General features: G+C 31.9%; 1 protein-coding gene across 1 annotated transcript in view; it reads left to right on the top strand.

Annotated features, from left to right (window-relative positions):
* The window catches only part of LOC124367727 (dynein axonemal heavy chain 2), a 184,276-nt gene that overhangs the window by 34,635 nt on the left and 136,081 nt on the right, over positions 1-13,560 (top strand). Inside the window, exons 19-27 of the mRNA XM_046824842.1 lie at positions 95-188; positions 2,645-2,815; positions 4,237-4,432; positions 4,991-5,138; positions 6,169-6,369; positions 8,665-8,792; positions 10,404-10,525; positions 12,182-12,296; positions 13,403-13,536. Of these exons, the coding sequence (XP_046680798.1) occupies positions 95-188; positions 2,645-2,815; positions 4,237-4,432; positions 4,991-5,138; positions 6,169-6,369; positions 8,665-8,792; positions 10,404-10,525; positions 12,182-12,296; positions 13,403-13,536 (1,309 nt within the window). The remainder of the gene's footprint in view (positions 1-94; positions 189-2,644; positions 2,816-4,236; positions 4,433-4,990; positions 5,139-6,168; positions 6,370-8,664; positions 8,793-10,403; positions 10,526-12,181; positions 12,297-13,402; positions 13,537-13,560) is intronic.

The following is a 13,560-nucleotide window of genomic DNA, read 5'->3' as shown; positions in this document are numbered from 1 at the left end:
TTTGTATAAAATAGTTTTAGGATACATTTTTATTTGTGAACAAGGTTTTAAATAGGTATTTACAATCTATTATGGTGTATAAAACATTTTTCAGGTACTCGACAACCAAACAGCTAGTTGAGTATTACAATCAGATCTTCAAATATCTGGTTGTTGTTTATGAAGGCTTTGAAACAAACATGCCTGCTGTAAGTAGCTTTTGTATATTAGCTTGCATATATTTACTGGTAGGCTGGATTGAGTAGGTAGAATCTGAACTGTTTAATTTTAGTTTCAGTTTAGAATATTTTAGTAACTTGATGAAGTCTATTGCACTGTTGAATGTGTTTAAAGACCAATAAAGATCTTGAATGTTGTATTAGGCTAATTCTATCTTAAGCATTAAATATGTATTTCTTTACAGTAGAGTCCCGTTAATCCGACCTAATTGGGACCGAGCCCTATTCGGATTATGTGATTGTTCGGATTAGCCAGAATTACAGAAAAAATACGGGTTTAAACTTGAGAATGGGTCTATTTTGTTATAGAATTATCAACATTGTTTATTAAAACATGTTTTCTGACTGTTGCATTGTATTTCTTTACAAATAAACGTGTTTGCAAATACTAAGCACATTTACCGTATTTAGTGTGAGAGTTCTATTGTTAAGCAATGTGAGTCATCCAATAAACTCTCTTCAATGCGACAGAAGACAATAACTGAACTTATGTCTTTTAACAATTAATATTGTACTCAATAATAATATCAGTACTGTACGTCCAATTTTTGTTTGATTTCACTTCTTAATACAGTAATTTAACTCATACTTAACCTATAAGTTTCAATTTGGTACTGTATTTAACTTCATTATTTATGTATTGTACCGTACACAATTTGTCTTAATAAAATACTGTATGTCTATTTAATTAAAGTTTTTTTGTTTATGTACGAAATGATGCACCCATTTTCATTTTTTAAGTAATTAGTTCCTATAACTGTTCATTATCGTTATAAATAATTCCTCCTGGACCTGTTCGGATTAACCGACGTTCGGATTACACGTGTTCGGATTAGCGGGACTCCACTGTATTTCATTGCAAAAGAACTTTATAAATTTGGCGGTTGCGGTATTTTGCAACAAAAACTCATAGTTTATTATTTGAAAAGTTGAACGAGTTAAAACAATTTTTTTTTTAAAAAAAAGGTCCTGTTAACAAAAAAATATTCATACTACATGTAATGTAACTTACATTGGCGTAAGTTAAACTATTATTTGGTCTAAGTGGCAGTTCTATGGGATTTACTTGATAGTATAAAATTGTATTGTTCTATAAGAATACCATTGTAAAATAGATGAAAGATGCTAAACAGGGGCTATGGTAGGTTTAACACTGAAATTGTGCTCTCCAAAAGTTTATTTTTCAGAAATGAGTGTCCAAATGGGTTGAATTGAGGTGGTTACACCTAAGGTGCGTGATTCCACATGCTAACAGGAGAAGCTCATGAGCAATGCTATGGCAGTTGGATATAGGTAAAAATGAGTATGAGAATGATTGGGAAGTTAAAAGAACTTGATGTTCTGGTGGAACTGGCAAGGAAGAACAGAGTTACACTCAGTTGGGTGCCGCGCAACGAGGGCATTCGTGGAAACGAAAAAGCAGATACCCTCGCCAAAGTTGGTACAAAATTCCTTATAGTAGGGCCTGAGCCAGGCTGCAGGCTGTGGAGTACCTTCTCCTACAGCGAAACTCTCATAAAAGATTGGGAAAAGAGGATTAGATCCATTAACTGGAGTAGGGCCTCAGGATTAAGACGATAAAAAAATGTTTATCTTTCCTTATGATAAAGGGTGGGCATCTCTCCTAGAACAAATTAAGGAAGATATTAGATTGACTGTAGGGATGCTGATAGGACATGGCCCCCTTAGAAAACATCTTATGAAGGTGGGTTTTAGTCAGACTGATGAATGCAGACTCTGCGGAGAAGCAGAAGAATCAGCGGAACACATATGTCAAAACTGTCCTGCCATATCAAAAAGTAGGGAAAGTCTTAGGGGCATATCTTCTCAGCCCCAAGGACATCACAGAACAAGAGCCCTCAAATTTAATTGGCTTCTGTAAAAGTCAGATTTTGAAGACACAAACATAAGTAAGGGAGGCGGAAAGGTCCTTTTAGGACCATGTGTGGAGACAACTGCCTCCTTCCCTCGGAAGAAAAAAAAATATAAAAGAAAGACTAATTTAAATGTGCCATGACCTCTACAAGATATGGGTATATTATTTATGTATACATGACACTGAGATAACGCATAAAAATAGTTAATGACCCTATAAAAATAGTTAAATCAGAAATGCCCCTGGCCATCAGTGAGGGCTTTGGTGGCCCAGCACTTCTGGTGGAAAAAGAAAAACATCTCTTGAGATAGTACCTAAATTCAAGCTCAGATCACTTGAGCACTCTTAAATGTTAACGTTAAATTTTTAGCCTGAAAAACAAATAGTAGATAGGCACAGAGTGGCCTCCGGATAATACCAAAGTACCGGTTATTTACTTACATGTTTTATACAAGAATGAAAAGTGAATATTTAAACACAGTATTAATTAAGACTGGATATTACAATATTGCTTAGTTTAGAGTTAATGTTGTGTGATTGATTGGCGTAGATGAAGACACACTGGTTGCTGTATGTGGAGAAGATGGACAGGCTGGTGGAGGAAGCATTCCGACTGTGTGTCAAGTGTTCTCTGCAGAGTCTGCTAGACCACCTGGTGGGTGACGGGACCGCTGGCCCCACTCCACTAATCGTGGTGGCCACTTTCCTCAAGAACAACAAGGTGAACACAATGGACAAATCACACAAATAAATAAGCAAATCATAAAATCAAGCTGTTGATGATTAACAAAATTATTTGATTATTTTTGTTAATATTACTTTTAATTCTGGATTTCTAACAAAACTAGTTTCTGTCAGTAATCAACTATAAAACAATATTTTGGAGGTGTTTAAACAAACTATAGTAGAATAATTTGTGTTCTAGCTCAGAATTACTGATGTAATTTGAATCGATTCTCAAACTGACAATCATGGCCTTCTTTGTTAGTCTATAATGGAACAGGGGCAGTTGTTAAAAATTTAATTAAATTAATGTTCAATAGCAACAATAACCTGTTTTTAGGGACTGATAAACGTGTGGTGCTCAGAAGAAGTGTCCAGTTTATAATTCTGTTTCAGATTTTATTGTATCACAACTAGAAAAATGCTTGTTTTCCATATGTTTTGTAATAAACAACCAGAAATTGGTTTTGTAATTGAAGAACTTGTATGTTATTTGTTTTCTGTTTGGTTTTACTCTCATAGAAAATGAGATATTTTTTCCTATGTATCAGTAGGTGGGCAATAAATGTTAAAAGTACTTACTTGATGTAACCTCAAAGCTTGGCTGATAACGGGCCACATTTTAAGATTTAAAAATAAAGTAAGCAATATCAAGTAATCAATATTAGTAATTTAGTATTTTAAACTATTTTTATGGTTATTTAAGTATTTTCTTTACATTTAAAGAATTATTAAAATGGGTTTAATAGTCCTAGTATTTTCGTAATTTCACTTCTAAATGAATATAGAATGTTATAAAATTCATTTTGCTTAGTAGTAGATAAGATATTTTTCCTCCAAAAATGGTAAAAAAACCATCAAAAATTTCCCCTCATATACCTAAACTGCAGACTCTAAACCCAAATGTCTTTCCTGGGAGGACTAATGAAATAGGTTTTGTCACAACAACCCTCCTTATTTTGCAGTGGTAGGAAAGTCTACTAAAGAGAAATGCATGTTACAACTGTGACTCACTTAATACAGATCAGCTCTTACAAAATAGCAATTTCAATTTCAAATTAATTTCAATTACTTTATTTTACATCTTGTATTAAGATATTTGAACCTATGTGTAACTTGACGCAATTACTGTTCTTGACGAATATGTAAATAAAGTATTATGACTATTACTATGACTATGCACTAAGTAATGCATTAAGTTGAAGCTGAGTTTTTAACTTAATTACATTTAAACACATAAACCAATACTTAACACTTTTATTTTTGTGAGGCCTTGCTATTGAAAGGCCTCTCCATTTTTTAAAGGAAAAACAAAATTAACATATTAATTTATGAAAAACTGTAATACAAATTAACATTGTTATATCTGTTCTTACTCTCTTGGGAGTCTGGTATCATTGAACTGATATGTATGTCCAGATTGTCTTCAGCCCAACACTTGAGCAGATATTTGCCATGAGTAAGAATATCCTACCGGAGCTGGTGGTCTGTCTGAAGCCCTTCCCTCGTCTGATGGACAAGTTCCACCTCCACCAGAGGATCAAGAAGGTGCCCTATGCCATTATCATTGATGCAGACAGTGAATGCCGCAAGCTGCAAGCTGACATTGAGAAAGGTTAGGTTTAATCTCTTGGTACCCAAAAGTTTGTTTTTTAAAACTCTCTAAGTTTAAACTTTGAGCTTGAAAAGTCAACCCATTTGCCCAAAGGTATTAACTCTTTGAGTTGGAAAGGTTTTAAGTTTATAGTGTTAGAAGTTTAACTTATGAAAGTTTTAACAGGAATTTCAGTCACTGAATTACTGACTATCTCAGAATAACTGACGTTACAGGTGATTCCAGTGGTTGGACTGAATATAAATTAAGGTGGATTTTATATATGTACTAAAATTCTAGAAAGTTTAATTTTTTGAAAATATATAATCTTTTTTGTGAAAGGTTTAATTATAATAACTAGGTTTTAGCAAATGTTAAAATGCTATATCCCATGGTGTCTGTTTAATAGCTCTGATTTCATAGAAATTTGTTAGCATTTATGCAGTACCACGTGACATTCAAAACTTTTAAAACAACTTTGATCTAGACATAGCATATTCAGTTGTAATAATATTCTATTGATTTTTACAAAATCACTTGGAAGTGACATGAATCTCATAGCTATGATTTTTGTCGCAGAGGTGGAGTTAGCGATGGGTGAGCTCAGACAGTGCTTGAAGCAATGGGAGCCGCTGCGAGAGATTTGGGAGACAGACAGGGACCTCTTCATGGCCCGTTATGAGAAAGCTAATCCCAGTGCTGAGGCTTTCAACAATGATATTGGCAAGTAAGTTGAAAAACTTTTTATTGTTAAAAGATAAATGTTAATCCTTTTAAGCCTTTCTTTTCAGTGTCACTAACAAATGTATTATACATTCCCCATCAGGTTCACATAGTGATTTGGATCTGCAAATAAATATTATATTTTTATTTCTTAGATCTGCTTGTCATTTTCTTCCTTTCTCAGTAATGCAATGAATTAATTATATTTAATCATTGTACCTGTGTGGTACAAGTTATGATAACCTAACATTTTAATCAGCTGACCTGTATTAGCTGTAGTAAAGAATTTTGAAATGATAATGTTAAAAGTATTCTTAACTTGACGTTTGATAAGTTTATCTGAGGTACCCAAACAAATGATTTAGGCATTGGTCAACACTAGATAATTACATAACCTCAATAATTGTTATGTTAACAAATAATTTGTATCCTTTCCTTTTTGAAATACTTTGAAAATGGAGTTTGGTCAAGTATTATATCCAACATAATGTAAAACACCAGATGGTTAATTAAATTACTGCACTTTTTCTCCACTCCAAACCTTTTTCCTAGTGCTGTAATCATAAGTTATCGTTAAATATCTGTTAACAAAACAAACAGTCTAAACCTTCTCAGTGAATGCTGTGTAAAATGAAAGTGATACCTTGAGTAGTCTTCTTAGTTACTCAAGCTTAATTATTTTTAGAAAGAGTCATCAGTTGTATTAATCCACCTCTGACTTTTAAAACTAAAGGATTTTTAAATTATTGTTGAAAATAAATCAAATATACTCTTTTAATAATAAATATAATTTTTACTTTGTAAGACTGTACAATGTTAAAAAAACACTATGCTCTGGAAAACATTGGTTCTTGGATGAAATATTTTAGAATAAAAAGTCTTCTTTTCGATTGTACAGTTATTCCTACAAGTGTGTTATCACATGTCCTTAGATGTTCCACATTAAGAATAGTTAGTAGTATTATAGTTATGAGTACTGATTATTTACTGAAAAAATATGAAACCAAACTTTTTTTGTTGTTGTAACTGCTTAGGTATGAGCAGTTTGGTATGCAAATAAATCAGATGGACTCTGAGACACATGCCAGATTCTTTATGATCAATTCCCAGTTTCTGAAGGAAGACGTGATGGGTCACTGCGACCAATGGCAGAGCCGATTGTGCCAGTTGCTGTTCAACATTGTCTGTGACCAGATAGAGTCCATGTACAAGTACACTATTGAAAATGGAAAGAGGTCAGTGATAGAGCTTTTGCTTCTTATTGAAGTTCACTTAAGGAATAAGAAATAACCTCGAATGAAGTTTATGTAAGCCAAATTTGATGAGATGTCAATTTTGATGAGGACCCCTCGTTGCTGCGCCTATTGATGTAGGTTAAATTTGATGCGAGTGTAAATTTGATGAGAGTCCCAGGTTATAACACCAATTTGCTATGTGTCACTCCCACGTTGGTTACGATAATTTGCTGAAAGTCAGTTCTTTAGAATTATTCACTCACCATGTAGTTGTACGCGCCTTGTCACCAGTGGCACGTTGTTATACCATGTTGTTCATCATAGTATCGGTCGCCATCTTGCCCAATGCTAGCTGTATTTCCTCGTATTACTCAAAAATTATTAGATTTGAATGTCTCTGGTGTTATCACCAGAGACAAGTCTGTGTGTATGTCAGGGTTCCAAAATATATTAAGTAATAATTACAAAATTTAACATCACTCCACACTTTTTGTAAAAGGGATATTTAAAGAAAGTCAAAGCAAGTGACCACGAGATTAGTTTATTAAATGTCACACTCTCAACAATATTATAAACTCACTCACCTTGCAGTGCTTTGATAATTTTAAAAGTCTAAACAATATCCCATCCTTGATTAAATTTCAATATACTATAGAACAGATCATTACTTTCCCAGGAGAACTAACACAACCTCCTTGCTTCGAGTCTGATGGTAGAAGAACGAATCTCCGTATAATACGACGGATACTGATTCAAAACAACACTCATCACTTCTCTCGTTCAAATCAGCGTCTTCACGAATAAATTTGATTTAATTCTTTCTTATAATTGTCGAAATTTATCACGTTTACTATAATTAATCAATTTAAGTATTTCTATTTTCTTTTTATTAATTTTTCAAAGCTTTTTATTTAAATTTTTAGCAACATGTGCTTTATGACGTCATAAATTTACAAGTCATTCATACCACAATTGGCTCTTCTGCGTAATTCTATTTAATGTTTTTGTAAAACACGAATTTTGGTTATGTTTACTTCATTTTAATTAATCAAATCTTTTCCCTTATAAAGTTCAATAAATGTCTTCGTTATTAAATAAATCTCAATTCCGACAACATGTGATTCACTGATGTCACAGTCTGCCGATTCATTGACGTCACAGTCTGCCAATTCCCCGCGAATATTCAAATGTCGTAATTTGACCTGTTACAAAGTTATGAGGATTTTTTATGCTTTCAGCGAGAAAGCATAAATATCATTGGTAGAGTAGTAGGATGAGATGGATTCAAATATATACTCCATGTTTGGGTGAAATTTTTGGAAATTCTTAAAGTATTTGTAGCATGGTAGGAAAACGCTCTCTTTTAAATCTGCCACCCCCACAAAATTCATAAATCTTCCTGAGTGCCTCCTCCACTAGAAACCAAATACACTACAGAAACAAAGGTGCATAGCTCCTATAAATGAACACCTGTTATGATTGCCCATATGTTTATGTATCCAAATTAGTTCAGCGGGGTAAGTGTATCTTCTGGTGAGATGTGTGCTTTCATACTTGGACATTGGTCGAATCTGAAGAAGTTACGGTAACTTATGTTTTTCTAAGCTTTGCAATTTTTATTGTGTTTGTGACATAAGAACTTATTGAAGATGCTAGTGGTTAGTGATTAAGTTTATTTTGTAGCTCTAACTAATGAAAAATAACTAATTTTATGAATTGATTCATGGCTAACTTTTTTATTACTTCAGTATTCTTTACACAGATTTAGCCTTACCAAGTTACTGCAAAACTTATCAGAACAAAGAAAAACAACAAAGGAGAAAAATACTAGTTTCATAAATTGGTCAGTTTAGGTCAGGCATCAACAGTCATGTAACAATGTAACAGCAAACTTTACTGAACATGGAAGAAATTGTATATAATTTTTGAATTAAACAATTAACACAGTTAATATGTGACTGTATTATTCTCCATACAGTGTTGTATAACCAATAAATAACTAAGCAAAAAAGCTAAGTAGTTTTAAAAATTTATATTACCCTGAATTCATTGAAGTACTTGTAAATATTTATGTCCTTGTACAGTCAAAACTTAAAATGCAAACTTAAGCATTTACATAAAAAATATATTATTGGTTTAAAAAAATATACAATTAAATAAATAAAATCTAAATTGACTGAGCTGTTGGCTCCTTTATGAACACATGCTGGCCTTATGATCTATGAATTAATGTGTATAGTAAGAAAAGTTATATAAAAAGGATTTTTTCATAGCTAAATTCACAACTTGCTGCAGGGTAAATGTTGCACCCAAGACACTAAAGGAGATGGTTGAGTTTGTTGAATACCACAAACAGATGAAACAGGAGGTTCCCGTCAAGGAGGCTGAGTTTCCATTAATTAGTGATGCCATGTATGTTGTGTGTAAGTAAATAGCTGTTCTACTGAAATATTGTTTTATTTATTTCAACTAATCAGGGTCTTTTGTGCTAATCTATGAAACCACTTCTCTAGTTAGTTAATAGCTCAAATCTACCTTGATGAATGTTGTTTAGTTAATTATAACACCTAGATCAGAAAACATAATTTATTCATTTGTTTTTTTTGCTTTTTTATAACTAATGAAGTACACTAAAGACACAATTATCTGAATTTGATGGAACCATGCCTATTTCGGATAAGGTGGACTATAATTAAAAACTTACTTCTGGTTGGTATTGTATTTATAAATAAAACTGAGCAGTGACATCATGCACACTTACATATCTCAAAGTGAGGGTTGGGGTCCACGATTTATAGCCTCATAATCAGTTCCTAAGAGAAAGCAAGCTAATAATATAATCTATGAATAAAATTAATAACTTGATATTTAATATCCTTGTCTCAAATGCTTATCACATCTCAAAAGAAATATTTGTTCACCTTTGATCCTTCCAATGCAACAAATTTTATTTGTTAGTTATCTAAAACTACCAAGGCATATTTCATCCTAAAGGCATAGTTTCACATAAGAATTCAAATTTTAATTTTTCTTTATGGACATTTTTAATTTTGTAGATAGATCTTAATTTAATTTTTAACTGTAGATAATTCCAAAACTAATAATATATGAATAAGTAATATTAATGAACATTAAATAAATTCTTTTTGTGTGCGATTCTCACATGTGTAATGTAAAATATCACCCTCTTTCAAACATGCATGCCAACTTTTAAAGCTTTCCCTTGAAATGTGTAATAGAAATCTTATTGTACAGATTTACATTCACTCATATAGTACCAATAAAACATACAAAGAGGCCACAAAAATATTTTTGCTATAAAATATACACAATATGACTTCAGTATTTTTTCCCATCTAACTAATTAATACTGAGTTGTGTTATGCAATTTTTATGGATTTAAATAGCTTGAAAAGCAAAAATAATAAATAAAGCAAATGGTCTGATTTATTGGACCTTGTTGTGAATTGAAAAATGATTTTTTCAAATTGCGTCATTGATATTATTACCAATTCCTCAGTCACAAGGCTAAACCTACCTTTGGTCCTCATTGTGAAGGTCGGTACAGTCATTTTTGAAACGAAGCACCATTTCCTTACTTAGCTTTTACCGATTTTACATTTCCATAAATATTATAAAGATGACGACAAATTTCATATTTTCAGGTAGAAAATCTAATCACAGAATGTACCTCACAGATAGTGGGATTTTCTATTGCACTACACATTTCACCACATCATACAGAGAAAAGTAGGAACATGCAGTCTACATGTTGCAACAATTGGATGAGTACTAGTATTGCAAAGAGAGAATTATATTTAAATATTTCACATCAAGATACCTAATCTTTGGAATGCGTTTCCTTAAAAGTTTGCTTTGAATCAAAGGTTAGATCGAATTTAACTAACTATACTCCTAAAGCTTTCAGTCTCTATCTCTGGTCATTCAAAACTTAGCAGTGAGGGGATATTTTATCATGCTATATAATGTTATTTTGTGTATTATTGTTGTGTATATAAAGCATTTTTATATAGGGCAATACATAGGGGATGCAGTGCCTCCACTGATGCAAACCAGACATGAAGGATTGCCGGAACAGTGGAAAAAGTACTTGAAGAACTTGGACGATGCTGAGGAGATGTTGGGTATCAGTCAGGTACAGTATTATTTTTTTACATCAGGCTTATATACAGAGTTGTAGCCTTTTGAGTCACTGTGCAAATGTAATTTAAGCAAGCAGAAATAGAATGAAAAAATAAAAAAGTGTTTGTTAAAAACTTTGACAGTTTCATAGATAATCTATTCCAAGTTTATGAAAAATTCCTATATTTGGCATTGTAATTAAGCATTACAGTAAAATGAAATTTGGTGGATTAAATGTTGTGGATTACCTGAGTTACCTACAAAGTTAGGTGAACCTATGTTGATTAATCTCTTTACAGAGGTGTTTAATGTCTATAGTTGCAATTTCTTCATCGTGGTATGGTATACTGGTAATCAATAATATTGGCTTGACTTTAAACAATACATTGAAGATCCAAATCTGTATTTATTTTACAATTATTAGTTTATACAAAATATATTTCTAAAACAATTATTAATACATCATGGAACTAACTTTATAAATAACCTTTTTTGGGCATTTTTATGTATTACCATTTTGTTCATAAATTTAATACAAATACACAAATTATATAAACATAGCACATAACTTTTTTAAGGTAATTTAGCCTTAGGTATTTATTAATTAAAAATGCACTAGTCCAACATAAATAAAACATAAAAAAATTACATTTTATTTATAAGTTATAAACAAATTTACAGGTCAGACTTATAATTAACATACAAAAATACAAACTCACATTAATATAAAACACATTTTTTTAGAATAATTCTGTCTTGGGAATTTTTAACCTAAAAATGCACTTATTAAATATATAGGAAACTTAAAAAGGTACAGTGTATTTCAAATTATTAACATTTGTACAAGTCAGAATTCCAAACATTTAGCATAAGTAAAGGGTATAGCGCTTAGTGTTAACTCCTCTTTATATATATATATATATATATATATATATATATATATATATATGTATGTATAAAAAAAACAAGACACGTTTCTTAACCTTCACTGCTTAATATGTCATCACTTTTCAGTGACATCATAAAAAGCATGTATAAATAAAAATAAAATCAAATACAAACAGTGAAAGTTAAAAATTTTTTGTAGGTATTTTAATAATCTAAGACTGTCTTCCTCATTGATTGTTTTGCTTCTTGATTACTTCTAGTTTGTTTTATTATACAGTACTTGAGTAATAGTACAACTTTTTTTTTCAAGTAATTTTGTTAACTGTCTAATGTATCACATCACTGAGATCATTATTACTGCAACTAGAATCACCTTGTATTGAAAAAAAACATATTTGTTTGTATTGTAATCTGTGTAGTTTCTACTCAATTGCATATATTTTTTCAAAATTGATTAAGACTTACTGTTATCCATTGCTAAAATAACAAATTATAACAGTAAATGATCCATGTAAACGTTGAGTTTAGCTCCATTTCACCTTCTGCCTAGTGCCACTTGTTACTTTACAATAAAAATGCTATTTTATGCAGTTATGCACACTCTTAAATCACATTTATTGATGGTTAATATAATGATCAGTTCTTAGTATTTTTATTCAGTGCTGCTATGTAGTACATAATAAGTTTATTACATAATTAAAGTTTAATGGCAGAACATTTCCATCATAGTATGTTCAAACAATACAATTATGTAAATAATTTTCAGTAACTTTCCCTACAGGAACACTTCCGCACTGGTTTATTGGAAGAAGCGGAAACTTTCAAGATAGATGCTGCTGAATTAAATGAGAAGTTTCTCCTTAACGGACCATTCACATCTGATTTTACTTCTGAAGGTCAGTTTGATCTTATAATTTGTATTGTATAAACTAGAAAAAATTGCTTAGAGATTATTAAAATATGTACTGTACAGTATACCGAAAACAGTATGTCATATAGAGAGAGGAATTAAAATAAATCAATCAATTATTGTAGAATAATTATTTTTGTAAACATTTGGAGGACCAGTCAGGATCTCCAGTTTCCAACAAATTTAAGGAGACAATTTGAAAATAGGAAATGTCATGGAATGTGCCAAAGAAGGGACTCACCAAGAGAAGTTGTCTTTCCCGAGCACCACCACGAGAGGAGCCCCTGGACCAGGCACAGGAGATCAGAGGGAGACCAGACCAGTGAGAGTTCCATGGGGAGTGGGCTTCCAGAGGTCCACACTGGCAATAGTCCACGTTTCCCTGAGAATATACACTTTAGCATGCACAATGGGGCACATAAAGGGTGTACAATTGATAACAAAATAGGTCAACTTGTGAGCTAAAGAGGGTGAGATAGGATAATGATCAGAAAAGTGAATGTGTGCAGAAGACACATAGACACAGGAGTAATGTAAAGGAGATGTAGGTCATGTCAAGAGTGACAGCGACCATACTAGTACAAGAAAAACAGCTCCACTAGCTAGATAAGCAGCAATGGGGATGGCTCGGCTGTGATAAATTTATAATTGTTATTTGAGGGATAACAACTCAACTCTCTTACTTGCTCGTTGATTAAACTTAATATGCTTAATTAAAAAAAATATCACTAAATTTAGTTAAAACTAAACACAATATTTGCTTCATAAATATACTAGGCAGACATAAGTTTAAATAATTGTTCCCTTATAAAATGGTCAAAACTAAAAAAAAGAAAGGAATGTTGACAACCTGGGATTTTTTATTCATGCTTTACAAAATGGAGGCCTTTTAAAAACTATGAATGTAAATAATTCTATGTAATTTTTCCTTGACGTATTTTTAATTAATTCAGTTACTCTGAATTAATTAAAACAGATCCTCCAAACAGATTGCTATCATTGGCCAGGATTAGTATGGTTCTAATATGAGATAATGATCTTATGCTATTATCAATACTTATAATGATAAAAACCTGTACTTTTGTTGTACAGGGGCTCTCAAGATGCTGGCTGAGTTAAAAGCTCAATTGGAGGCAATGTATGCTAAAGAGAAACAGCTGACTGAAGATCTGAGCGTTTTTAATATAGCCATGCCACCAAACTATGAACTGCGAAGGCTTGAAAAAGTGAGTAGCCAATAATTAATTTTT

This window comes from Homalodisca vitripennis, chromosome 1 (assembly GCF_021130785.1).
Source record: "Homalodisca vitripennis isolate AUS2020 chromosome 1, UT_GWSS_2.1, whole genome shotgun sequence".
Taxonomy (NCBI): Eukaryota; Metazoa; Arthropoda; class Insecta; order Hemiptera; family Cicadellidae; genus Homalodisca; species Homalodisca vitripennis.
This window is presented reverse-complemented; position numbering and strand designations above follow the sequence as displayed.